This window comes from Harpia harpyja, chromosome 2 (genome assembly GCF_026419915.1).
Source record: "Harpia harpyja isolate bHarHar1 chromosome 2, bHarHar1 primary haplotype, whole genome shotgun sequence".
Taxonomy (NCBI): Eukaryota; Metazoa; Chordata; class Aves; order Accipitriformes; family Accipitridae; genus Harpia; species Harpia harpyja.
In genome coordinates this window covers 64,481,743-64,508,345 of record NC_068941.1, presented here as the reverse complement: position 1 = coordinate 64,508,345, position 26,603 = coordinate 64,481,743, and the positions used below count along the sequence as shown (strand labels likewise).

The 26,603-nt window shown below is 36.6% G+C and overlaps 1 protein-coding gene across 8 annotated transcripts in view; it reads left to right on the top strand.

Annotated features, from left to right (window-relative positions):
* The window catches only part of KLHL5 (kelch like family member 5), a 66,681-nt gene that overhangs the window by 16,002 nt on the left and 24,076 nt on the right, over positions 1-26,603 (top strand). For 2 of the 8 annotated variants that reach the window (XM_052780242.1, XM_052780245.1), the window contains 3 exons: positions 16,225-16,407; positions 25,236-25,372; positions 25,823-26,019. In XM_052780242.1, the coding sequence (XP_052636202.1) occupies positions 16,265-16,407; positions 25,236-25,372; positions 25,823-26,019 (477 nt within the window). In that variant the 5' untranslated portion in view covers positions 16,225-16,264. Of the gene's footprint in view, positions 1-5,073; positions 5,794-16,221; positions 16,408-25,235; positions 25,373-25,822; positions 26,020-26,603 lie in introns of those variants that run through there. The other 6 variants (XM_052780241.1, XM_052780244.1, XM_052780237.1 and 3 more) reach the window with 5 other exon arrangements.

The window sequence follows — 26,603 nt, the reverse complement described above, 5'->3', positions numbered from 1 at the left end:
TGAGCCTTCGGTACAGAAAACTGGCTTTGTGATTTGGGGGATTGGCCTTTCACACTGTCGTCCATTTTGTATTATAAATGAGTTTTAACTGAAAAACCACAGCTGACCTGATGGATTTGGCGTGCAAACTTTTTGAGGGCGAATAAGCTTCAGGGGACTTATTGCACTGTTTACTTGGGAATAGCTCTGCATTACAGTTTTACTTGTAGATGATGCAGTTCCTGATAATGCTTGGGTATTACTTGGATAGAGAGAAATCAATGTTAATGTTAAAGAAATGTAAATGTCTTGGATCACAGCTATTGTTTGGTGTGAACCAGTATGATGCTTTAGCTAAAAAAATCTAGGATCTGACAGTGTAGTCTTCAATTACATATAGAAATCTTTCTCCTCCCCCTCCCTTCCCCCACCCCCATCTGAATAAAATAAACAGCAAACCAGGCTGTTGCTTTGTACAGGTCTTTTTATGCTACTGTTAAACTGAATGTTCTAAAGTCAGTGTTTCTAAACATATGTCTTGCAACTCTCAAGAGAAATGTGCAATGCAAAGTGGCAGAAAGTTGCCATGTAGTGCCAGTAATTTGGCTGCAGCTCATTTCTGCCAGTCAGAACAATGAATTTAAGTACATACAGTCAGTAACTGTAGGGTGTTTTCCTCTTTTTTTTTTTTTTTCCTCCTGGGTGAACTATGCTGCTGCTGCTTTAAGGGACTTTTCACAAAACCATAAACCAGAAGTGTTCATACTTATAAAAAAACTTTGGGATAGGAAGTGATTGTTGTTTTATAGAATCACAGAGCATGAACATACCTATCTTCCTGAAGACTCTGTTGAGGTATTTCTGTAATTTTGCGGCTGGAACACAGGAATAGGGAAGAAAAAAGAAAGTAAACATTTAACATTTCTTTTAACATAAGCATAGTTACAAGCAGAATTGCAGTTTAGGGTTCGCCTATAGCAGTTTTCTTTGAAGTTATTTTAATGCCTCAAATTAATATTTTAAAGTTTAAAAATCCCTTTTTAAAAGTGTTACATTTTGAATGCCTTTTAAGACTGTAAGTATGCATTTGATTAATTGATGAACATCTTATGGTCAGTGAACCTTTCTTATGCTTTAGAATACTTATCTAGGATTGCTTAACATTGGCAGTAAAATACTACTTTATCACATCTTAATGAGTCTAGTTATGTCTAAAATATCTTTTTATATTTAATGCTTTTGTTAAGCAGTATTTTTTTCAAAAGAGAAACAACTCTTGCAGTCAGAACAAAGATTTTTATCTAATTATTTTGACATTTTCATTCTTAATTGGCACTTAGAAGGATCATTAATATCTTCTAAGGACTAGCTGAGCCTTTATGCCCCTAGATCTTCAATTTTAAAATGGATAATTTTAAATCCATTTGACAGACTAAATACCTTGAAAATATTATATGTGAGTTGCCCTGAAGTTGAGTGGTGATAGTTTTGTGAAGCCTAAACATAGCAGTGATAGGAAAAGTGTTACCATGAAAAGTGATGTTGTGATTCAAATCTTAAAAGTGCCTCAAAGTATTCCATAAACATATTTGTTTATTTGAAAATTTAACTGACTTCCTAGTGAAAAAGGAAAAGTCATAATGAATAAAAGTGCTTAGACCTAATTATTTAAATAATAATTTTTCCATATTTCCCAGTGATGTACTTAATATTTAGAGTGTACCTTCCCTCAAAATATACAGTAGAAGTATCTTGGGAGTAAAAATGTTTTCTAAATTTTAACTAGTTATGCTGGATTGCAATCTTCCTTTAACACTTGTATGAATAAACATATTACATATAATATCAAAGAATGTCAGTGTAGTAAAGCTTTTGGCTAGTAAAAAAAAGATTTTTATATCTCTGTGGAGATAAACTTCTGAAGATGTTGAAAAGAGCAATTTATAAAGCTGTCATGCTGTGTTCTTGGTGTTAACTATTTGCACAATTGCAGATTTAACATACAGTATGCATTTAAATGTTTTCCTTTTGTTCACAAGGCAGAATCTGGGAAAGTGTCCCCCACTGCTAACTGCAGGAATTTATTACTTTGTGGAGCTGCTCATATGAGAGAAGTTAATGTACTTAAATGCTCAGGTGCTCCACTATTAGGAATATCAATCTGATCAGTCAAAATCGGAGTTCTCAAAATTGTCTTCACAGTAAGCTTACGCAACCTCCTTAATGTGAACAGAATTATGTTCCCATAGAGGACAGTGTACCCGTGTTTAAAATGTTATGATTCACCACAAAATAGAAAATGGTTATTCAGCTGCAACAGTGACAAAGGTCAGAAAAGGGTATAAGCACTCTTCTTTTTTCATTAAATGAAAACTTTTGCCTTAGTAATTGAAAAAATATTTCAGAATCTTTGCAAAGTCTGTTTATACTGTGTTTGACTAGGATGGTACCGTTCAGCTTACCTTTTTAGCAGGTTTCTCAGAAATGTGTTAGTGTGTTAGAAAGGTGTGTGATGGGAGGCCATAGACTAGAGGTGGACATTTGAATTTGTGAGCACCAACCACCAGACGAGATGTCAAAGATGAGGTTTGGGTGGTCATAGTAAGTGGAAGTCCTAACAGCTCATCATTTGAGATCTCAAAAATCGGGTAAGTCTCAACAGGGGACCTGATAAAAGCTATCACATTATTCATAGTAAAAATGGTTGTCCAGAACAAGAAGAGGCCCTCAATTATTTCCGAGCAATGTTGTCAATTTAAACTGAAGAATTAAGTGGCACTTGTTTCATCTTGTCATTTGTAACACAAACTTCTATCTAATTCATATGAAACAGAGAAATATTTTAGATATTTATGCAGTCTGTCTTAGAACTGTAATTTGGGAGAGTGTATAGAGGAGCAAGAGTTTCTATAATCTGGAACAATGAAAGAAAATAGTAAACAGTTTTGTGGTTTGGTGTCTTAAAACTACACCACATTTTGTTTTCTAATCTCTGTTTGAGCCCACAGCTTCACAGCCAAAGAAGAGCAGTAATTAGGCTGTTTTTCCCAGTAAGTCATGAGAAAGTGCTGAAAAAGCACTAGAATCGGCAAATCTGCCATTGTCTTAGTAGACTTGTACTGGGACAGTTTGAATTTTAAACGAGTCTGCTATACAAGAAAGAGAATCCAGGTCAGTCCTTATGTATAGTGGATTTATCATACCAGCAGAAATAAAGGTATTTAAAGCTTACTTTTCATAGTTAAATGGGTAATTAAAATACTACTGCTGTGATGAATGTTAACAAATACACCAATTATTTGTCCTGCTTCTCCACATCTGCTTTGATGAACACCTGACACCAACACAAAATGTAAGGAGAGGATTAATAAAAAGATGCGTTTTGTTATTACTTCTTAAGCTGTACTGTAGTTTCACCCAACTTGCAGTTACACAAATGATGGTGTTTGAACACTGCAGTTAAGCTTTTAATGATTAGCTCTATGTGTACAAGATCAGTAGGATCTATGTGTCATATCATTTTGGTTAAACATCCGTACAATTTTTATGCTGATATATTAAATCATTATCCTTCTTAAATATTACCCTGTTTGTCTGTGTTTGAATGAAGTCCCCAGCAAAGATGGTAAGAACTTTGTATATTTACCTACTTAATCATCTCACCTTCCAAGTATCTTCAGCTGTTTTCTGGACATGCTACAAAGGCCTTGGTATACAGCTTCTGGTGGGCCAGGATGCTGGCAAGGTACACATTCTGAAATGCAGCGTCTTTTTGTAGAGAACAGCTGGAATGCTGTTTCTATAGAAATGAGCTTTGCTAGCATTTGTGAGAAGCACTTTCATAAATAACTGTGTTCTGAGCAATGATGGGTGAGCTTTCCAGGTTAAAACTAGCCCTTTCAGCATCATGGTTCCCACGAAAACAGCATGATTTACTCCTGGCATTGAGTATGAAATGTAGTGTTTGTTTTTTGCGTGGTAAAATTGGGCACTGTTTTCAAATGGACTCTGCATATAACCTGCTTTAAAGAACACTGCAGGTATCCTAATTACAAGGTCACCTGTTTTGTAGCTCATAATGTTCATCTGAGAGATAGTGACTTTCACTTTTGATTAAAACTGTAGGTAGAAAAGAAGCGCTTAGAAATTTCTTGCATATGTGTCCTGCAGAATTGAACAGTCTAACTGAACTGAAGATTGAAAATGTAGATCTGTTTATCAAGGACTGATAAAATCCAGTGCCTCTTTGTTGTTCTAAAATTGTTATTACTGTTTACATGTGATTTTAATGAGTCTCAGCATTTTACACCTAACTAGCTCCGTATGTCATAGAGGAAATAGGCAGTTTTTCATAGGAAATGTAAATTGGTCGTTGTGTATTTTGTCTTTCTCTTCCTCATTCAAGTAAAAACTTTTGTTGGATGTTGTAATACATTATGTAAATCACCCATCTAGAGGGAATTCTGTCTCAAAAGTATGCATCTCTCTTTTTCACTGTTACATCACAGTACTTTTAACCTGATCTGGAACAGCTGATTGTATATGATTAGAAAGAAGCCTTTTGAGAAGTTGTCTTTTGTTGTCTATTTTGCAGGGGCTGTTTCTGGTGTCTTGGACAGTCACCAGTTAGCTTTTTCTTGCTTTTGCTTTTAGTGATGTGTAAGTGAATGGAAACCATTAGCTCACTTCAGATAGAAATTTTCAGTTACTGCAGACCTACATTTGAATCAAAGCACATCAAGATGAAAGGCTCTATAACCCAGTACTAGTCCCTTGAGCCTTCCAGGCTGTTCTTGTCCTTTTTAAGTTAGTGCGTGTCCTGTAATGGGAAAAAGAATTATTTACAGTTCAGTTTCTCCCCAGTATAATCAGTTATCTTTGGATTGGTTTTAGGTCTTTTCTGTAAATTTATTCTTTAGCAGTGCAGAAAGAATTTAATTTGCTTTTTGCGGTTTTTTTTTCCCCTCTGTAGTAGCAAGAGTTAACAGAATAAGAAGCAGAGATGCAGTACAGGAATTACGTTCTCTTGTCATTTGTGGTTTAAGAAAAGGGGGGTGGTATTCAGCTCTTGAAAGGGCTTTAATGAATACTGTGTGGTGTTTCTGAAAGCTAATGGTCAGAGGAGAGCAACAGAAACAGCCTTGGAGCTTTTAGGGTAAACTGATTAGCATTTTTCGTGATCGAGGTGATTGTTTCACCTCCTCTTTTTATCTCAGGATTTTTCACCGTCTATTGCCTTTTGTTTATATTCAAATGACATACCGTTAAAGAAGCCTTTTTTATGCCAGTGCAATGCTTTCTCCCCTCCTTCTGTAGAAAATCTGCTTGCCACAGACAGGCAGAGCATGTGTTTCTCTTGTCTTGGTTGGGTGCGCAAATCTTTTATGTGTGCTGCTTCTTACCCTGTTGCCTAGACGATCACTGGCTTTCACTAAGGATGTCTGGTTCTCGTAAAGAGTTTGACGTGAAGCAGATTTTAAAAATCAGATGGAGGTGGTTTGGTCATCAGGCGTCAGCCCCTACCTCTGCAATTGAAAACCACCAGGGAGACTTCTGGAATAGAGGACAAAATGTGACAACTGGTGGCACAAAGTTTTTAGATTCAGGTAACCTGCCTTTAACATCAGTTGGTTACAGAAGGTCCAGCCAACAGGATTTCCAGAATTCGCCTCCTTGGCCAATGGCATCCACCTCAGAAATCCCTACATTTGAATTCTCAGCAGAAGACTGTGGAGGTGCACGTTGGCTTGACAGACAAGAAACAGATGATAGAGCAAGTGAAGAAGAAAATGAATCGGACAGCAGTTCGTGCAGGTTAATTATTACTTTCCTATTGTGAGAAATGTCTTTCCATTTCATGTTTACAGATAGCATGCATATATAGGCTAGCCTTTATTCTAGGTAAAAATGCTTCAGAAATCTAGCAGCTGCTGTGCACCAGAAACAGAAAATGATTTATAATCAGGGTTCTGTGTGTTTACTAGACCTTTTTAAGAGGCAGCTTTAGTCAATGTGGATAAATAAAGGAGAAACATGGATGCACTCACTTGTGTTTTAAATAGTATACCAAGTACATGCTGCTATGAACAAGGTACTGTCCATTACATGGTAATGTTACAGGATGCTTTCTAAATTATTTTGAAGTGACACTGATTGTTTAGTTATGCTGAGAATTAGTCCCACGCCAGTTAGGAGAAAACTATGAAAATGTAAGCTTCTTGTGACTCTTATCTGCTGTTTCCACATGTTTCTATAGATGAGGGAGATGAAACTGTAAAAAATACTTAAACTGTAAAACAAAGATTATTTTTTTTTCTTGTGCATATGCAACTTGAAGGAAAAAAAATATTTCAGCTATTGAAAGCCAACTAATTTGTGCTTTAAAGTTATTGCAGTTATCCGTCCAGGTGTCTTAAACTGTATCTAGCTTAAAAAATAAAAATGGTTTTATTGTGTCTATAAAGATGTTTTGGTGTTCTTCTCTTCCATATCATTACTAAAGATGAAACTGTAAAATTTGTTCTTAAATAAAAGGTGTTTACCAGTTGTTGTAAATTAGGGAAGTTAATAATCTTTCTTGTTAAGTATCAGTTTAATTCTTTTATTTCCTTTTACTGCATAAGTCAGCCATTCTTCACTAAAAGTAATTTTCCTGTTTTATCGTGCACATAGTGCATAATAGTTAGCTTACCATTTCAAGTAATCTTTATGATGTTTGCTTTCTCACTTTTAAGATAACTTTGCGATGATACAGGATTTTGGAAAGTATGGCCATTTAAAAGCGTACACTGTTTAATAAAGCCTGTTAAGGACAAATCAATCTAGTTAAAGCAGTTTTAGTGTTTTGAATTCCCTAGGAGAAGAATTCATTTAGTGCAAGGGCAAAGTAGTCCATAATATAAACACTAACTATTTATGGTTTATATAACCTTTAAAGATGGAAGGAAAGGAGGGAGGGTAAAAATGCTTAGGAGTCAACACAGTGTATTTGCTTTTATCACTGAATGGCAAAAGTACTAGAATTACAGGGAAAAGAAATCCTGCGTACTGATGCTTCATAACAGCAGTCTTATCGTGCTGCAACAACTATTTAGCTATAAATAACATATCTCTGTAGAGGTCCTATTTTAAGTGATATTCAGGTACGAATTTTTAAATAGCTGTGGCACTGGATAATATATATGGTATAGGTGTAACATCACCTTCCATTTCAGCAACGTCTACTTATGATGTGAAATTTTTATGTACAGCATTACCCCAAATAGGATATTCTCCCCATAGCAAAGCAATCAGTGTAGAAAAACCATGTAATTTTAAGAGAGAAATGTGTAGATTGAAATTAGTACAAATTTGTTCTTAAATGTAGGAGAAGAATTTACATATGACAAAATTTGTTACTTTGTAGAACTGGAGAACTGCAGATACTTATTTAGGTGGTGTGAGAAGTTTATATAGCATTGGGGTTTTTTGTGGTTGTTTTTTTTTTCAGGTGGAGTTGTATACTAGAGGAAATGCATGTAGGACTTCAAATTTACTAAGTTCAAATATCTTGTTAATTATGTGCTTAATCATCTATAGCATCTAGAGTTATTTGTAATTCCTTTATTGTCTTGCAAGTCTTGCTGGTGTTTTAGTTTCATGCTTCAAAATAAATATTTTAGATAAATTTTGAGTTCAGTGTTGGTACAATTTAATGTCACTAATGGTAATGTAAGAACTTGCATTGTATTGTTACCTGTACCTCTAGTCTCCTGGGGAGACTGTACTTAATGTTTTGTTCACTCCCTTTGTTAAGATGTATAAGCTGTTACGCAGACTACATAAGTCTGCTTAACAGCTGGAATTTTTCTGATGTTAAGAACTAAATTAAATGGTCTTTTTTATTAGTCTAAAATATAGCTTTTTATCTATTGACTTAAGGGAAAAAAACCCCCAACACTTCCATCTATGTAGTTTTCAAAGGGCTTTTTACCCATATGAAAACCCATATTAGAAACAAATTGTGCGTACTAAAAAATCCTTTTTTTTTTTTTAAACTTTTTTTAGACGCTTTGGAGTTACTTTACTTCTTCACTCCTCTGTAACTTATTGCCCAGTTACAAGCCCTAAAAGCATGAAGTGACAGAAGCAGCTCTACTGCTTTGTGTGTATTAATCATCCTTCCTCTTTGCCATGTCATATAGCACGGGTAGAAAAGCACTTAGATCAGGTCTTTGTCATTATGAAAGCTTTAGATCATTACGTGATTCATTTAGAGGAGAGCTGCTGTAGAATTCATTTGTTATTAGTATAGAGCTATTCAGGGATCAGAGCTAGTTGGCTATAATGCTGTTCACATCATACACCTGTGTGTTTGTAACCAGCATTAGCTTGAATGATTGTTTACTGGTCCAGTGAGGCTTGAATTCTGTTGCTGGTTTTCATCTCCTAGATTTCCTCTATTGCTGCTGTTTGTTAACTCCCCTACATTCCTGAGGTGATGGTCATCGTTTTGGATTTATACACTTTTCAAAAATTTTCCAACAGCTGTGCAGACTCTGGTATAGCAAATTTAAGCCCATTAGCAGTAGATTTGTTTTTCTGAACTTTTTGTGCGTGCCCTAGCAGCAGTCCACAGATCTTGAAGGCACAGTGGATATCAAGCTAAAAATACCTGGAGCATACCTAGTATGCAGAGTATTGTATCTGGTTCATTTCACCCAGGCATGCATTAAAATATTGGAATTACTTTACTGTAGATTTAAGTATGGAAATGTATTCAAATATAATGTAATATGTATATTTATATTTGAACATTAAATACAAGCCATATTCCAGAATTCATCAGTTGTGTCCTAACTCTGAACAGTTTGGTAAGATGTCCGTAATTGGTTTTAAGACAAGGTCTGAATGTACCAAGTGGTAGCTACTCTGTATTATTGCTCCTTATGAACAGTCTTGGAGTTAGCATGTTGTAACTTACCATCTAAGTCTGCCCCCCCCAACAGTTTTCAATCTACAGAAACCTTTGATATGCCTTTTCTTTCACCTCAGTCTTACTGACCTTTGAAGCTGTAAGTTTGTTAGGACCCCCAATTGTGCTGTGTATTTCTGTATATCTCCTATCACAAAATAATGCAAACTGTCAAATAAGGACAGTTGATAGATTCCCTAATTGTGGTATGATACTTGAAATTAACTGAAAAACTATTAAAAAAGCATTTTTTTTCTAGATATATGCATGAATTAAAAATAAGAAACTTTGTTACTGAAAGACAAGTTGTTTTACAGGGGAGAATCTCTAGCCTTGTTTCTTTTCTTCCATGATACTGCTAAAATTCTTTCATTTTCTCTGTGCCTATTACATCTTCACTTGGGTTATGTCTATGCACGTTTGAAAACAGTGCAGCACAATTGTATAGCATATATGAGGCAGATTTAATCTAGTAAGCTTGAACAGTAGATGCTGTAATGAAGATAAGGTAACAAGAGGCTTCAGTGTGGACTTCGCAAAGCCACAGGGGATTCTAGCTATTTGTTTGGATAGAACGGGCTTCCATGCAAGATAATCGTATTTTTGCAGTGATTGTCACATGCTTTGACTACATTAAAGCATGGTCAGGTATGTTTTTGTACTACTGCACTTCTTGAGCACACTGCAGTATAGATGTATCATGAGGTAGTCTAAGTAGCTGTTTTCCAGACAGAATGCATGTTACTGGTGACATTTGTGTGGGTATACAAATTCATTGCACTAAATCCAAGACACCTCTTAGAAGTAAGACAGGAAACATCAGTGCTATAATCAAAGGTCTAGCTGCAATGAAGGATGCCTACATTATTTCTTACCAAAATTAGAAACAAGTGAAGATGCAGTAGTATTATTGGCTTAGCAGGCTGTGTATATATGTCTTTGTTGGGCTAGCATAGGTGACACTGGAGTCTGTGCTCCAGCTTGTGTCTGTTGTTACTCATGCCAGTTAGATTAAGGTTAATGCAGATACATTTGTATTTGCTTGAACCTGTGCCTTTTGATTGCAAGATTGTAGTTCTGGCTATTACTATAATTCTTTTCTCTGGCATAGAGTAAATCACTAGCCCTCAAGTTCACATGCATGTATAGCCTTACTGTGCTCTTCAGTCTCTCCAGAGTCACTTTTGTCCTCTTTCCATTGTCTTTTTCTTATCTTGAATTATGATACACTATGGATTTTTAGCAGTCTTTGTTGTTACCATCTATGGCTTCCTCCTTTTATTTATGCTCTTTCCAGCCTTTGAAAGAGTGTCCTGATTTTTACCATTGCTTGCTTTTTCCAAGAAGCCTTTCGGCATCCTTCTTTTCAACAAACTCCATTCTGTGCAGTTGAGGATCTTGTCTTACTACCTTTGAAGAAGGAAATATTTTACCCCTTACAAAGTATAATATAAAATCATGGAAGCTGGCATATTATTATTTTAGTAAGTTGTGTTCTGGTCTCTGTATGCAGTAAAATGTGGGCTAGCTTGAAGACGGCAGTGTAAACAACCAAACTGTTGAAAAATATTTTTAAAACTATTTTGAAACATTGTATGTAAAAACTGCAATGCGGGAAGCCATCTTAATGCAGCAAGAAAGTTGCAAAATTAAGATTTGTTTAAAAATGCAAAAGATGTATTTTAATATGTATCCTAATTTGTCCAAGGGGAGACATACTGTATCTCCTCTAATGTGTATGACCTAAACAATTGACTACCCTAGCCTAGAGATGACGTGAAATTGCAACAGGTCTTCTAATTTTATTATTACCAAAAAAATACCTTGAGACCCTGGGTTTGTAATGCAGTATAGCAAATGCAGTGTCCTTTCACAAAGTAGACAATTAGCTTACCTTTTGGCTGCATAGGACTTTTTTAAGTTACAAAGTCCAGCTACTGGAGATTTTTCTGTTCTAGTAAGGGAATAAATGCCTTCGCTGGGTTTCAACAGTAGTGAAACCTATAGCTTATTGGTGATTTGCTACAGTAAATTCTATACACTTCATTTATGATTGCAGAGTTCTGCTTTGATCAGTCAAACATTGGCTTTTGATTTCATTGACATTATTCTTGGGTTTGCATTACAAGAATGTAAATAGGAGCATGTAATTTATAGTCAGAGGTACTGTGCATTAGTTTTATTCCTTTTATTGTCTTCTCTAAACACAAGGCTGTCGCACCCATTTTCCTGCACATACTTAATCGTTTTCATCACTTATCTCTAAACCTCTTTTATTATTTTGAACCTTATGTTGAACCTTTTTAAGGTGTGAGTAAAACTAGTATTTTTACTATTTTTCTTCTTTGAAATGTCATACTTACTCTTTTTTCATATCTGTAAACATTGAGATGTCTATATTGGTTTGTTGGTTTTCTGTTTATTTACATGCCATATTTACAAAGGTAATATTCTTTATGCATGGATTCAGATTTAAAATGTTGATGTCAGTTTTTTCATTTTCTGAGAAACAAAATGGTGTTCACTGGAAATTGAGGAGAAAAACATGGGTTTTTTCCCATCTCTACAGTTTTGCCAGTTTCCTACTTCTAATGCCTTCATCTACACCCAGTTTGTGTTAGAGAAACATATGTAAAACAGAATTTAAACCAATTCTATGCACAGGTTATTCTTGCTCCAGTTTCCATTTTGCACCGTTTTCATTGTATCAATGAAAGCCATTTGGGTTGGTGTATAGTGCTGCCTGGAAATTTCAGTAGCATAGATAGAGCATTTGCTTTTAGTTTGGCTTCCTAAAGGGAGCAAGTTTATGCAGTTGTGTTCTGCACCACCTCTGTCATTTCCCTGGTAGCTTTAAAACCCATGGGCCATTTTCATCTTAATGTGAGGGTAGGCAGAAGTCTCAAAGATAACGTCATTCCTCGCAAACGGCAGCTAGTTAATGGAGAGAAACCCAGTTTATTGCCTTCACTGAAAAAGGGCAGAATTCATCTGCTGCAAAGCTGGCTGTGCAACACAGCTTCCCGTTAGTCACATTATTTGCTGTCTCTTGCCTAGTGAGGCAATGCCTTAAGGAATTGAGGGGAAAAGAGAAGAGCTAGACTTGTGGTGGTAGTGGGAGTGGGAAAAGGAGATAATATAGAAATCTTTTAAAAAACAGACTTCATTTATTGATTCTGTGAACTAGCCAGTTGAGTAGATATAGTAGCATGTATATTTGGGGTGTTTTCTCCATCAAGATTTTGCAGATAGAAATCCTGTTGTAATGCTGCCTGACTCCTTTGTCCAGTCAAGGCTCTAGTAACAAGCTGCACTTCAACATGTTGCTTCTGTCAAAAGAAATATGACTTTTAATACAAGGAAATGAGCTGTTACTTGCTGCAAAAGGTTAGTAGAGGCAAGGTGGTACTTATATGTAAGGTCCTCATCTGTACTGCATACCCTTGATCTAACCATGTCACTCTTATCTTGCAGTAACACTACATTTTTGCAGATTCATGGGATTTCATGGTATCTTGTGAAGAAGTTGACCTTTTTTGGAAGTACAGATGAGGTTACAGCTAAATTAGGTGAACAGATCAGACAATAGGACAGTTTTAAATTTGAGTGAATTTATGCATAATTTTCAGAGATAATTTTTTCAGACAGGATTTTACACAATTTTTCAGAAAAAATATTTTTAAAATAATTTAAAATTTTGGATTTTGTTCCTCTATTTCTGTTTCAAAATGAATAGTTTGAAATGTGTATTTGATTTTCTTCTTAGTCATAATGAAGTCTTTATTGCTTCATTTTTATTTCAAAGACAAACATGGAGACATTTAACCTAAAGGATGCCGTCCTAAAAATAATGTAAAAATGCATAAAATAAAATGTTTGAAAAAAGTTTTGCAACCTTTGTTATAGCCAAGGTTCATACTTATTGGAATTCATAGGTTATGATTGCTATAAAATAACCATTGTAACTCCTTTAAAATGAATCTCAATGCTTTAAAATAATTAATATAACAAATCCTGTTAATAGGAACAGATTGTGCTTCTCCCCCGTAAAATTTGAAAAACACTGATGCCTCTTTCTTGAGACAGTGAGTTTAGTATAAGTGGGAGGAAAGAAGGCTTGTGTATGTTATGGTTTGGTTCGGTTTTATATTGAAAACACTGCTGTGGCTTTGTTTAAGCTACAGCAATGAAGCCTGAAACAACAGCAGGAGAGGTGTGAATTCAGCTCTCCAGTCATCATCGTATATGCTTGTACTTTTGAAACTCATTTGTCACCACTTTACTAGCCCACTTAATTGCTTCATTGCTTTGCAATGAACTGTTACATTGGGCAGAGCTCCTTATTCCAAACATCCTGCTTGAAGAAATAAAATCCTTTTAAAAATGAATGTTTTTATAGCACGGCTTATACATAATTTTGATTTCAAAAGGCATACTCTTATATAAGTTCTTTATTAGACAGAGAAGTTGAAGAAAGCTAGTATCTTTGGCACATGAATGTTTGTCACCAGTGTAGTAAAATGTGTAGCTAGCATGGGAAGAACCTTGTCCTTAGAGTAACTAATATTTTTGCAATCATTCTGAAATTGTACCATACTTAATAAAAATTGGTCAGTGCTAGATGGGATCTTTTTGACATAAATAGGGAAAGAAAAGAAAGGCCAAGAAAAGTGTGATTGAAGTTTAAGAATACAAAAAGGAAACCCTACCAACAAACATTCTAAGATACTTGTAATAATATTTACACTTAATGTGTTAAAAATACTATCTTAAATCTTAATCTTAAAGGAATATGCAAAAAGGTTCTTTGATACACTTACCTTGTGCCCTGACAGTCTCAGTCTCTAATGTAATTTTCTTAGTAGGTGTGCAGAAGTAGCAATACCTCTAGCCTATGAGAGGGGAAATTCATACTAAAAGATAAATTTGAGTCGAGAGCCAAATCCAAAAGGAGCAGAGCTGCCTTGATACTCAGAGCTGCAGGACCTCGCAGCTGGGTGTTTGCTCTGAGCATGGGATTCACAGGTCAGTGTTGGATACCCAGGTTTCTTCTCTCTAGGTGGAAGGGATGTAGGGCAAGAATTTTGGAAGGCGTTTCAGTGCTACTGCTGGCAGAGAGAAAAGCAGGTCCTTCCCTTCCTCTGTCCTTTCCTTGCTTGTGTGTTCTCCCAAGCTGTCATGGCTGTAGCAAACTGAACTGGGAAACGGATTAGTAAAATAGTTTGGGGAAGGAAAGAGATTTGAATTTTTAATAACCAGTTATTGGGTATTAGGCATAAATAGCCCTTGAAGCTGTATCTTTCCTTTTTTGCAAGTGCCTCAGCTGTTAGACTGTCTCTTTCATGTTCTCTTTAAGGACCACTGAAGCTTAATCTTTCTTTCCTTCTCCTTTTCCTTCCTTATGGAAAATGGATTGTAAGCTACTGACTAGAGGACAGGTATAGGGCTGAACTTCTTCTGGTGAGGGGAAGAACTAAGCTCATCTCTGCTGTGTCTTGAATAAGTGCTTTATTGTGGGTAGTGGAAAACAGACACCACTACAGTTATTTTTCCTTAGTGAACAAGAGTGGTGACTGCCACTGAGTTCTGTGCAGAATGTACACGTGCAGTCTTGGGGCTAGCAATAGCTCTACTGAGGGTGTGGTCCAGCAAGGTGCTGGCTTAGAAAGTTTTTTTATCATTATTAATGGGGTTAATTTGAGGAATCTGGGTTAAAATATGGTTCAACCAAAAAAAACCCCAACCTGTATCAACGCAGTTGAGGATGTGATAAATTGTGATAGGGAACAAGAATTTCCTAAGCATTTCTTGTTGACCAGCACCCTGTTCTTTCCACTTCTGTTTCTTTTGCAGGGTTGCTGGTTGAAGACTTGCTTTCCCTGAGTACTTCTTGCTCATTCACTGTGAGAATGCCACCCAGTTTTGCCAACATAATGGGGTTTTTTATGGTTACATTTTCACATACCAGTTCCTTGATTCAGTTTCCACAATTGCCACAAAGAATGCTTGTTCCAGCTTGCCAGAGGGCCAGTGATGGAGCAGAACAAGTGACTGATGGGGGGTGAGAAGTTGACCCAGCTTAAATAAATGCCTAACCACAGCTTCAGAGAGCACGTTTAAGATAAAGTCCTCCAAAGGAGGTAGGTAGGCAGGTACCTCATTTCTAATCCATTACTAGATTTAGGTTTTAATTAAGTGCCAAATTGCTTGGCCTTTTTAAGCTCTCTGGGCACATGCAAAAAAACATAAACAAAAGAAAACCCTAAACAAAAAAAACCCTTTACAGAACATTTTCTGCTGAAAATTTAGACTTTGATTTTGAGGAACTCTGTCTTGAAATGACTGTTCTAGGCTAAGGACTGAGCTAAGTCTCTTGGTGGATTTAGCCCTGAGCATGCTGCCTGAATTCATGACATCTTTGTGAAAGCAGGGGTCTGGATGCAGATCTTGTGAATCTGTGTCCTTCCAAATATTATGGTAGGTCCAGAGTATTTTATAAGTTGCCTGCATTGTGGAGAAGTAAGTAGTAGTCAGTTAAAGAACTGTGAGCAAGAAAAGGTGCTTCCCTCAGTGTACATAATTAGGATTCATCTCCTTTGTCTTAGGCCCATGCATTCCTTTTAAGTTTTCTCTGTTCCTCTTTTCTCCCAAGCTGCTGTGCGTACGGACAGGAATAATTTTTCTCTCCATCCACCTTTGCTTTTCCCCTGTGTTGGCTTCTGCTGTGCTAGATCTCATTTCAAACACATAAGGCTTCATGCAGTAGGAGTGGTGGTTCATTGATGTGTTTCTTGATGTTTTTTTCTCCTGCATGCCCACACTCTTCTACTATCTCCATATATGCTCAGTTTTGTTCTAGCCACCTTAGGCTAAGTGTGAAGCAAGACTTTAACATACATGTGAAGTAAAACTTTAACATATGTGGCAGGGAGAGGTTTGATTCCTTATTGCATCCTTCCATTGCTTTTTCGGTTTGCAGGGTCTTGGTAGATGTCTGTTCTTCCTTAACCATCTGACAACAGTATAGATATGATTACTGAACTGATCTTTGTCTGTCTGCTAGTTGAAGAGTACAACATTAAATGATCCTACCTTTTTCACAAGGATTTAGATTAGGTTTGGAGGAAGAGGGGAAGTATTAATATGAAGAGAAATAAAATAGCAAGGGAATATATATTAAATCATGTATGTCAAGTTTAAAATCACATGTGATTTTTATTTTATCATCTGTAGATAGAATTGCTGTACCTCAATATTGTGTGAACTAAGATTTCTGTTATTGTCTTCAGCAGAACTTCCAACAGCAGTCATACCTTATCACCTTGTCAAACTATGGAGCCCTGTACCTCAGATGAATTTTTTCAGGCTCTCAACCACGCTGAACAAACTTTTAAAAAGATGGAGAATTATCTTAGACACAAACAGCTATGTGATGTGGTGTTAGTTGCTGGTGATCGTAGAATTCCAGCTCACAGGTAAGTTTATTATAATTTGAAGTAACTTCATATTTGTTTACAAATGCACCTTCAAAGTGTGTCCTGTGTTTTGTTTAAAAAACGTCAGAACATCCTAAACAATTTAGAATACTTTAAACATGCATTTATTTGGAAACTAAAAGGTAATTTCTGTCTGTTGTGTGCGATACAGCATCAAAAATAATTGTGATGTTTTCACGTTCTACTTTTTGTCTTGAAGTGTATAGTAAGATATTTGCATAACAAAATAAAACCCCCGAAACTCCCAAATGCACCCTCAGAATATTATAAGTAGTAGTGGTTTCTGTACCATAGAATGACGTAAAAATATTTTCTTAGATTTAATTTCTTCTTTGTACTAACAATTAAGTTGTTGGAGTCATAATTAGCAGTAAGGATAGTCTTCCATCTGCATAACGTTTTTTTGCTCCCATAGTAAGAAGAGTCCTTTGATAGTAGACTACTAAACACTGACAGTAAGTGTTAGAGAGCTAAATTAGATCAAACATTACCCTATCTGTAATCTGTGTAATTAACAAATCTTATAGCATGCCATTTAAAAGCTAGGAAAATACCAAATATTGTGAAATAAAAGTATGAATAACTGAAGGACATTACAGTATTTAGTGCACAGTATTAATAGTTCAAATAGGAACCTAGGTATAATTAAGCTGTGGTTTCATAAGATTAGGTCTACAACAGAAAGAGCAGCCTAAAGCATTCCTATTTTCCATTGCTCATTCCTACCCCCACAGTGAAACTACAGCTTAATACTGTAATAGTAATAAAAAGATGGGAAGAGGTTGCTGGTTTGGGTTTGGTATTTTTCCTAAAAAGCCAGATCTCTGCTTTTATTCAGATATCATCCACACCGTTGTGCTGACACAACTGAGGCAGTGATAGCATGAGGATGGGGACTGATTTGAGGAGCAGGGAGGCAGTTATACTATAACTTGCTATTGCTCTCAGAGACTTCATTTTAAGAAACTTCATATTTAAACAGTCAAGACTGTCCCTGATTTTTCCAAGTTGATTTAAGCAAATCTTAGTGCAGTTACTGCTAAAATGGGTGGTCCTGTTCTCCACCCAACCCCTGACCTGAATTCCTTTGTAAACACTTATAGCCACATAGCTGTGGATGATGATGATGAATCCTTTTTGGAGAGACAATAGGGCGAGCAAGATGATTTGGCTTTCCCTGTGGCTACAGAGTTGCTTAAGATTGGTCTTCAGTTTGTTCAAATTAGTCGCAAAACTGTGTTGTCCCTGTGGAAAGACTGAATCAGATGAAAACAGGGAATGCACACATCCCTAGTGGATTGCACCTGCTGAAGTAATTTAGAAGTCCGAGAGCTTTGGAGTGCTGCAAACAGGAAAAATAGTGATTATAGTAAGGAAGTAATTTTACTTTCTTATGTGGCCAAGGTGGCACCTTTGCAGTTGTGATGGGTTAACCCTGGCTGGATGCCAGGTGCCCACCAGAGCCATTCTATCACTCCCCCTCCTTCTCAGCTGGACAGGGGAGAGAAAATATAACAAAGAGCTTGTGGGTCGAGATAAGGACAGGAGAGATCACTCACCAATTACCATCACGGGCAAAACAGACTCAGTTTGGGGAAAAATTGACTTGATTTATTACAAATCAACCGGAGTAGGGTAATGAGAAATAAAACCAAATCTCAGAACACCTTCCCTCCACCCCTCCCTTCTTCCCGGGCACAACTTCACTCCCGGATTCTCTACCACCCCCCCAGCGGCACAGGGGGACAGGGATGGGGTTTGCGGTCAGTTCATCACACGTTATTTTCTGCCGCTTCATCCTCCTCAGGGGGAGGACTCATCACACTCTTCCCCTGCTCCAGCGTGGGGTCCCACCCACGGGAGACAGTCCTCCACGAACTTCTCCAACGTGGGTCCTTCCCACGGGCTGCAGTTCTTCACGAACTGCTCCAGCATGGGTCCTTTTCACGGTGTGCAGTCCTTCAGGCACAGACTGCTCCAGCGTGGGCCCCCCATGGGGTCACAAGTCCTGCCAGAAAATCTGCTCTGTGGGCTCCTCTCTCCACAGATCTGCAGGTCCTGCCAGGAGCCTGCTCCAGCGCGGGGTTCCCACGGGGTCAGAGCCTCCTTCGGGAACCCACCTGCTCCGGCGTGGGGTCCTCCACGGGCTGCAGGGGGACAGCCTGCCTCACCACGGTCTTCACCACGGGCTGCAGGGGAATCTCTGCTCCGGCGCCTGGAGCATCTCCTCCCCCTCCTTCTTCACTGACCTTGGTGTCCGCAGGGTTGTTTCTCTTATGTGTTCTCACTCCTCTCTCCGGCTGCCGAATACCCCCGTCCCAACTTTTTTTCCTTCTTAAAAATGTTATCACAGAGGCGTTACCACTATCGCTGATTGGCTCGGCCTTGGCCGGTGGCGGGTCCGTCTTAGAGCCGGCTGGTATGGGCTCTCTCGAACACAGGGGAAGCTTCCAGCAGCTTCTTACAGAAGCCACCCCTGTAACCCCCCCCCGCTACCAAAACCTTGCCACACAAAACCAATACAGCAGTATACAGTCCTGGAGTATGGTTTATGTAATAGTTTAAAAGTGTAGAAAGGGTGCAGAAGACAGCTGTGAAATCTTGTAAGGACTGGAAATTTTTTTTTTTTTTTTTTTTTTTGCAACAAAGTAAACAAAGACAACATGCTAAAAAGTTCTTAAATGTGGTTCGTACCTGTTTCTTCATTTATTTAGAGACTGACTTTGCTCCTCCAGTTTCTGCTACTGAATCTATTTCTGCAGTGCATTAGGCATATGCTACCACCTGTTATTTGCTCTGGTATTCTCTTCTTAGGAGGAGAAACATCTTGCTGTAGTTGGTATATTGTGTTTTAAACATGCATGAAAGTTAAGGCCAAAGAAGCACACCTTGTGCTTGTAGCAGGAGGTGGGAGGCTTATGATTATCCTGAGTTCACTTTATAATATTGGAGCAACTTAGAAGCTTTGCCTTTTGCACAGTAGCTCTTTCTCTTACTGTTTTGTTTTCATAGAGAAACATAGCAATAACTACAGTCTTCATCTCAGTATGTCCAAAATACCTCACTGAAAATCAAACTTTTCCATAGTGGGAAAGATAAAGATGGAAATCTTAAATTTGGTTCAGAGTTTTATAGAAATTCAGTAAGAAGACTGGCTTTATGTACTTCTAGTAGCCTATGTTATAAGAAAAAAAAAAAAATTGTAGGATTTTTTACTGCCTGCATCCAAGTTCTGACTTTTAGTATTGACTGCCAGCTGGAGCAGTCAGTGTCTATTTCAGAACACTAGTGATTATTTTATCTGAAGACTTATTAAGCAACAAAAGATGTATTAAATAGATATTAGCTTAATGGCTTGGCATTCTAAGATGTGTAAGAAAATAGAAAGTTCACTTACACTGGACAGCTTTTTTTTCCCTTTTTTTTCTGAAAGATATAAGGATTTTTCTTAATATGTGGTCACATAGAGTTGGTAAGAAAGAACATTTTTCATAATTATTGTTAATCATGCTCCTATATAGAGAGGAGTTTTCAGATTTTCTGGTTTGAACATGATATTTTTAAAGGTTCCTGTATTTTTTTCTTAATTCTCAGTTTCTTCTTGTGATGATACTTAAGTGTTCTGAGGTGTATGATGTATGTTTTTAGAGAAAAGAGCAGTGAGTTTGGTGTCTGCAATAGTAGTAAACACAGGTAATATATTACTGTAAAATTCTGAAGGGTTTTAGTTTGTATCTATTCAAAGAATTCAGGCTATGAGTCTACTACAAATAAGAGTATCACATGTAGTCATGATTTTTCTGAATATGACATTCTCTATTATTCTAAGACTATTTATCTTCTCATTCTGTGCTGAAATTATAGCTAGGAAATTATTTAGGAGATCAAGAAGCAAGTAGGAAAGGGGACAGTTCTCCACAAGGGAAGAAAATGCATTATATTCCCACTCCCTTAGCCTGAAGTTCCATAAAGAAATTTTGCCAGACTTTTAATTTAATTTAATTAAGTTTTTCGTATCGGGTGCTTTTTCTGTGTCCACTGCAATTTCAGATGTCTTAAGTCATTTATTATGTTCCTATTTATTACATTCAGCTAACTGCTATATCCATAATAAAAGTTTGTTTTGTTTTGTACTTACCTGCTGATCAGAACATTCACATAAGAAAAGGGAGGTCTGCATAAATTCCTGGCCAGAGGGGATTTAAAGCCTGTTCTGTGTCCTTTAACCAGCAATCTGAAAATCTGTGCAGAGCCATTTTCTTTCTTCCTGTTGACACTGAAAGATGGAAATACAGAAGACATGGAACTGAAGGAAAGAAGGCAAATGGAAGTTTATGTACTCTAGGGGTTAGGAAGCTTGTTTGGAAGAGCACAAATCCTGGTTTGCAGACATTTTTTTATCTTGAGGCTTATTTATCTTTGTACTTCTTTTCCATATAGCTTAATAATACTTCCTTTCTTTCACAGTCTGCATTGCCTTAGTTTGTAAATCCTTCACTGCAGCCTTTTTTTTTTTTTAGCTATGTGTTTATAAAAGTTTTAGCACAAAGTGTCTTTCTAAAAAGTCAAAGTGTATAAAAAAAGCAGTTCTATGATAGCTTTGTTAAAAAGGTACTATTGCTACTAACTGTGGTTGTTTTGAAAAATTTTACTAAAGGGTTTATTGTAATCATCGTTTCAGTGTCAGAAGCAGCAAATGAATTTTGAAAGGTTTGATTTCCCTGGAAGAGAGCTATAACTAGAAATCATTGTAACATAAACATACTGCATGTATTTTTAGGTATAGCTTGCTTTTAAAAAAATTTAATTTAAATAAATACAGATATATTAATAGTGTGGGTTAGTACCACTTTCATATATTCTTTTTATTACTGACATGTTTTGTTATCAAGAATGGAAATGAGCTCGAGCCACCAGTGTATGAGGTGCTTCATACTAAGACGCATGAACTATTCAGTATCATCTTACAACTTCAGTGAATACTATTAATGAGTTCCCTAGGACTATTTTCAGCTGTTACAGAGCCACAGACAAGGAGTTTCCTAGGAAGTGTCCCTTTCATCTTTAAGATGTTAAGAAGCTTCACTTCATTCTGTCAGGTGAATCAGGTTGGGAGATACTAAATCTGTAAATTCCCAGGTTTGACAGCTATCATCATTTTATGTAATAATTGCCTTGAAGAACTAGAAAACTGTCTAGATGATGCTGCTTGTGGCAATTCCAACAAGTACAATTTAATTTAGGTGTGCCACCCTGCTTACACATGTTTTACTGGCTCTCAGTAGAAAACTCTTCAAAGTAAGTTAAGCCGTCATGGTGGATCTTTCTATTTTTGGATCAGTACAAACCACAGAAATGAAAGACATAGTAGCATTGTAACCTCCTGCAAGAACAGGGAGATGTACTGAAACACCCAGATTTTGTCAGGATTTAGCTCATAGCTGTTGAGTGTTTTTCCAGAGAGATTAATTGTTCAGACATCTTATGATCTCCCAGACGAAAAATTCTGGTATTCATGTGTTCCTTTTCCTGTGCACTGAAGAAGAGCAGCCAACCTACTGCATATAATTTAGTAGCCAAATTCCTGTAGTCTTATCTATGCAGAATTGAGGTTTTGGCAGTAGCTGGTCATCAGGTAAGAAAGAGAGTAAATATGTCAAACAATACAATGCCAACTGTATTAAGGTTTTTTGTTGATTTTTTTTTTTTTAAGAGGCCTCTCTAATGTCAAGATATACTGATTTCGTAAGCATTTTAGTTGAGCCAGTTATGAAAGAAATATTACTCTTAGGGAAAAAAAAGACTACAAACTCAGAATATAAAACCCATAACTTTCTTCAGTTTCTAAACTGAGGAAAGGCAGTATTTTGTACTATCAGTACTTCCCAGTGAGCTCTTGGTATGGATGAATATGTTAATTTTAATGATTAATAAACAACACAAAGAGATTCTCTATGTTAAATACTAACAGAGCCATGATGGCTCTATTTAACAAGGAGATCGTGAATATAAGTGTAGTTTTTATAGTCATTGCACAGATTTTCTTTTGAAAAATTATACTTGTCACGTAGCTCTTTTAGAGCTTTTTTGGAAAAACATCAAATATGGATGGGGAATGTCTTCTGTGGATTCTTCAGTTATATGAAGGTATTAGCTGCTTCATGTTGTATAATCTGTATGGAGGAATGCAGTTTAATTTCAGACAGTCCAAAAAAAGGTTGAAAGAAAAATCAGTTACTAGCTATGAGATTAAAAGATCAATGAACAAGTGGGTGTCAAATGGCATGAGTAAAGTAGTAATTGATTTTATTGACTAGTGGGAAAAACAGGACAACAAAATGCTAGTTAGCTGAAAGTCTGCCTTTGTTTTCTGTTATGCTACCTTGATGCATTGTCACTGTATCTTTTAATCCTATTTCTTTGAAAGAACTTTTTTTCTAAATTAGTTTAATTAAGAGAAAAGGGTGGATACCTGTTCTAAGGCTTTTCATTGTGAACATGCTTCTTGGCTAAAATTATTACAAAATTGTTACCAGTATAATTTATGCTTTGGCATATTACTTGTATTAATCTACTCCTGGGCTGCACATCCTGTTTCAGCATAGGCAAGTCACTCTCTGGAAAGCACTTAACACTGTGAAGCATGTATACCTTCTCATGAATCCAAACAAAAGTTTGCAAAAATAGTAAATGGATTGCATTTTGAATTACTAATAATATCTTTAAGAGGACTTTGAGACTGGAAATTACAGGGAGAAATTTGCTGATATCAAACAGCTGGTAGAAGGTGTTTGTCTGGAGCCTCAGGTTGTTATTTGGCATTTCTTCAACAGTTGTTGCTAAGATAATGTACAGTCCAGCCATTTTCTAACTATACCAGCTGCGCTGTTGGGGGAACCAATCCCAAAACTGTGTTAAGAATAGGTTTTAGGTTGTTTCCCCTCACAGAGACCTTTCTTTTTCAAGCTCTATTCCTCGTGTAGAAGTTCAAGTCAGTATTGCCAGAGGTGAATATTTTGTTTGTTTTGCTTTTTTTTTTTTTTCATTCTGTATTGGACCTGCAGAGATACTTGGGTTATTCAAATCTGTCCCTTCCAATGAGAACTCCTATTTTGTACGTACAAATCTGATCTTGTCATCTCATTCTAGCATCAAAAGCAGTTGCAGAAACTCTCCCTTGATGCTTTACATGAAGGTACTCTCTAATTTCACTAAACTTCTATAGATCTCTAGGAGGCAGTATTTTCATTCAACTGCAGGTGTCATTAAACCTGAGGTTAAAATGTCTAGAAGCGATGCCTGGGCACTATCTTGGCAGAATGTTCTAATTTTTCTCAGCAAGTCAGCCACAGAATTAATCTCTTATTTCAAGAACAGTATGTTCCTTAAAAGAACAGAACTTTATTTCTTATTACAAAACTTCCATCATACAAGATGTTAAAATAAAATTAATCTTTTCCCTGTACGCTCTTAACCCAACTCTGTTGCCTCAGCAACCAGAAAAAAAGGGTTACTTTACTGTAGGCCTGACCAAATGGTCAATGGTCAGAAAACCGACAAGAAAAAAGTAGTTGAAATTAGTCAACAATTTATTACTTTGCAGTTAATTAACTAAGAGACAGTTCTTTGTAGTTCATGACTTTGTGTATGTACCTGCAAATGCTCACCATTAATGTATGTTTAGGCTTACTCCTAAGCACTGGTGCTCACATTTTCAATTAATTTTACTCTTGTTTTGTGGTTCCTGACCTCTGTCATCTTAATGAAGCCAATATAATGAGTCAGCACAGAATAAACTGATGTTTCGTGAAGTGTTAGATTCATTGAATGTGTGCAGATGGACTGTGTAGTGTATTTGCAGTAGGCTTGATTCTTGGGCTTGCCATTTGTATAGCTCAGTACATATGCAAGTGTATTTATATTTGAATTCCCTGTGAGCAAGGCAACAGTGAACTGCTGCACAAAAATTGATCCAAACCACAAGGCTGTTCCTGGAGGTCTCTTAGGGAAGAGACCAGCAGACCTCATGAATAGTTATGGTAGGTTTCATACAACAGAACTATGGGCTGAAGGTTCCTGCTCCACATGGTTTCCTTTCTCTTTCACCTTAGTCCTGTGAACACATACTGAGACATCAAAATTCTTGCACACTTTGTGGAGTGGCATTGTTACATGTACTCAGTGTTTCACTCTCAGCAATCCAAAGAAATGTCTGTTTTGCACTAACATGTTTACTCACTCAGCATCTTAAAATACTCAGAATTGTTAACAGAAGGCTAAATACATACCCACAAAAGAGATTACTCTGTACCATCTCCATGTTTACCGTGCCTAGTTCTGTTATCAGTATTAGTAAATGAATGGTTATGTGTGCACCAAGAGTTAAAAGCATTTTAAAGCACTTTGAAAAGGACTAGTAAGTCATTCTTTCATGTTTAAAAAAGTAACTGACATAATATAAATGGAAATCAATTCAATTTTTTTTTAATTTCCATAATGTATTTTTATATTCCATTTCCAATTTATGTGTTTTTTGTGGGTTGTTTCTGTGTTGGCTATTAAAAGTCATTGAGCTTTGAAATGGTAATTCATTTACTTCAGCAGCAAATGTAGATTCAGTAACAGTACTTCATTATTCATAGAGGGGAACTAGAGCATGGAGCAGTTTGTCAATTTTAAAATGTTTTTCTCAGTACAGTGTTTCTTCAAAGGGCAAAGTAATGAATCATAAATTAACAAACATCAGGTTGACTAATTTTTTTTCTTTTCCTCTTTGTGTCTCCTTTTCTCTTGCACAATGTACTCAGATTGGTTCTCTCCTCTGTTTCGGACTACTTTGCGGCAATGTTCACTAATGACGTAAGGGAAGCAAGACAGGAAGAAATCAAGATGGAAGGTGTGGAGCCGAATGCATTGTGGGCTCTGGTTCAATATGCATATACAGGTAATTGGAATGAAAATGGGAATTTCATCTGAAGAATTGTCCTCCTTTGAGCATTATATTCCATTACTAGATTTCAAATGCTCTTTAGAAATTATTATTCACACTATTTAATTCCTTATAAATAAAGAAGAAGAAATCATCATTGCCATTACCTGAGGCGACGTGGTAGGATGTAGTTTCTCTGATAATACCATACTCATTTAGTTAACAAATCATGTGAATATTTTAAATGTATCATGACTGACAAAAAAAGGAATCTTATGAGAATTCCCTTTCCTTACATCATTATAGGTACTAATTTTGAAAAGCTGGTTATCTGTTGCTGGGGGTGATGTTTGCTAAGCCTTATATTGTCATATAATCTGTAAATAATTCTGTTGCCTCTGAGTTTTAGGGAATTGAACAAATGATAAGAGAAAACTAATGTGATCTCCTTTTTAATGTTACTAGGTCGCCTTGAATTAAAAGAAGATAACATTGAGTGCCTGTTGTCTACAGCTTGCCTTCTTCAGCTCTCTCAGGTTGTAGAAGCATGCTGTAAATTCCTAATGAAGCAGCTTCACCCATCCAATTGCCTTGGAATCCGATCTTTCGCTGATGCGCAGGGTTGCACTGACTTGCACAAGGTGGCTCACAATTACACTATGGTATGTTGTTATTTAAGTATCATCTGCTTTATTTATTAAAGGAAAATACAGAATGTTTTCCTGAATGAAATACTAATGTTTTTCCCCCAGAAAGCCTTGATCACTTTCCAAGCAAGAATGCACATATGTCCCCGTAATGAGGAATGACAAAATAACTATAAAGTTGCTGGTTTAGAGTTGGAAGGAAATAGGCAAGCAGTAATGGTTCCCTGTAATAGTAAAGGGATTGAGTGATATGCATTTAATAAAATCATTCAAAAACTTGTTCTTATTTCTGTCAAGTCAAGAACTACAAACTTGACAGTGGGCAAGCTGCCATCACCTAGTCCAAAATAACACATTACTAAATGAAACTGTAGAACTGTAATAAGCTGGAGTAACCAGGTTCTAAGTTATACTTGCAGTATGAATGTGGGCATTCATCAATATAGAGTCTGCATTATCCTTAATTTCTTAGTAATGGGATGTCAGGATGGTATCAAACAATTTAATCCTAGGCTAGGCAATATGTGACTAAATACAAATTTGCCAATGATATTTTGAGAGTTAATTTATAGAAAGACTGACCTGCCAACTTAATTAAA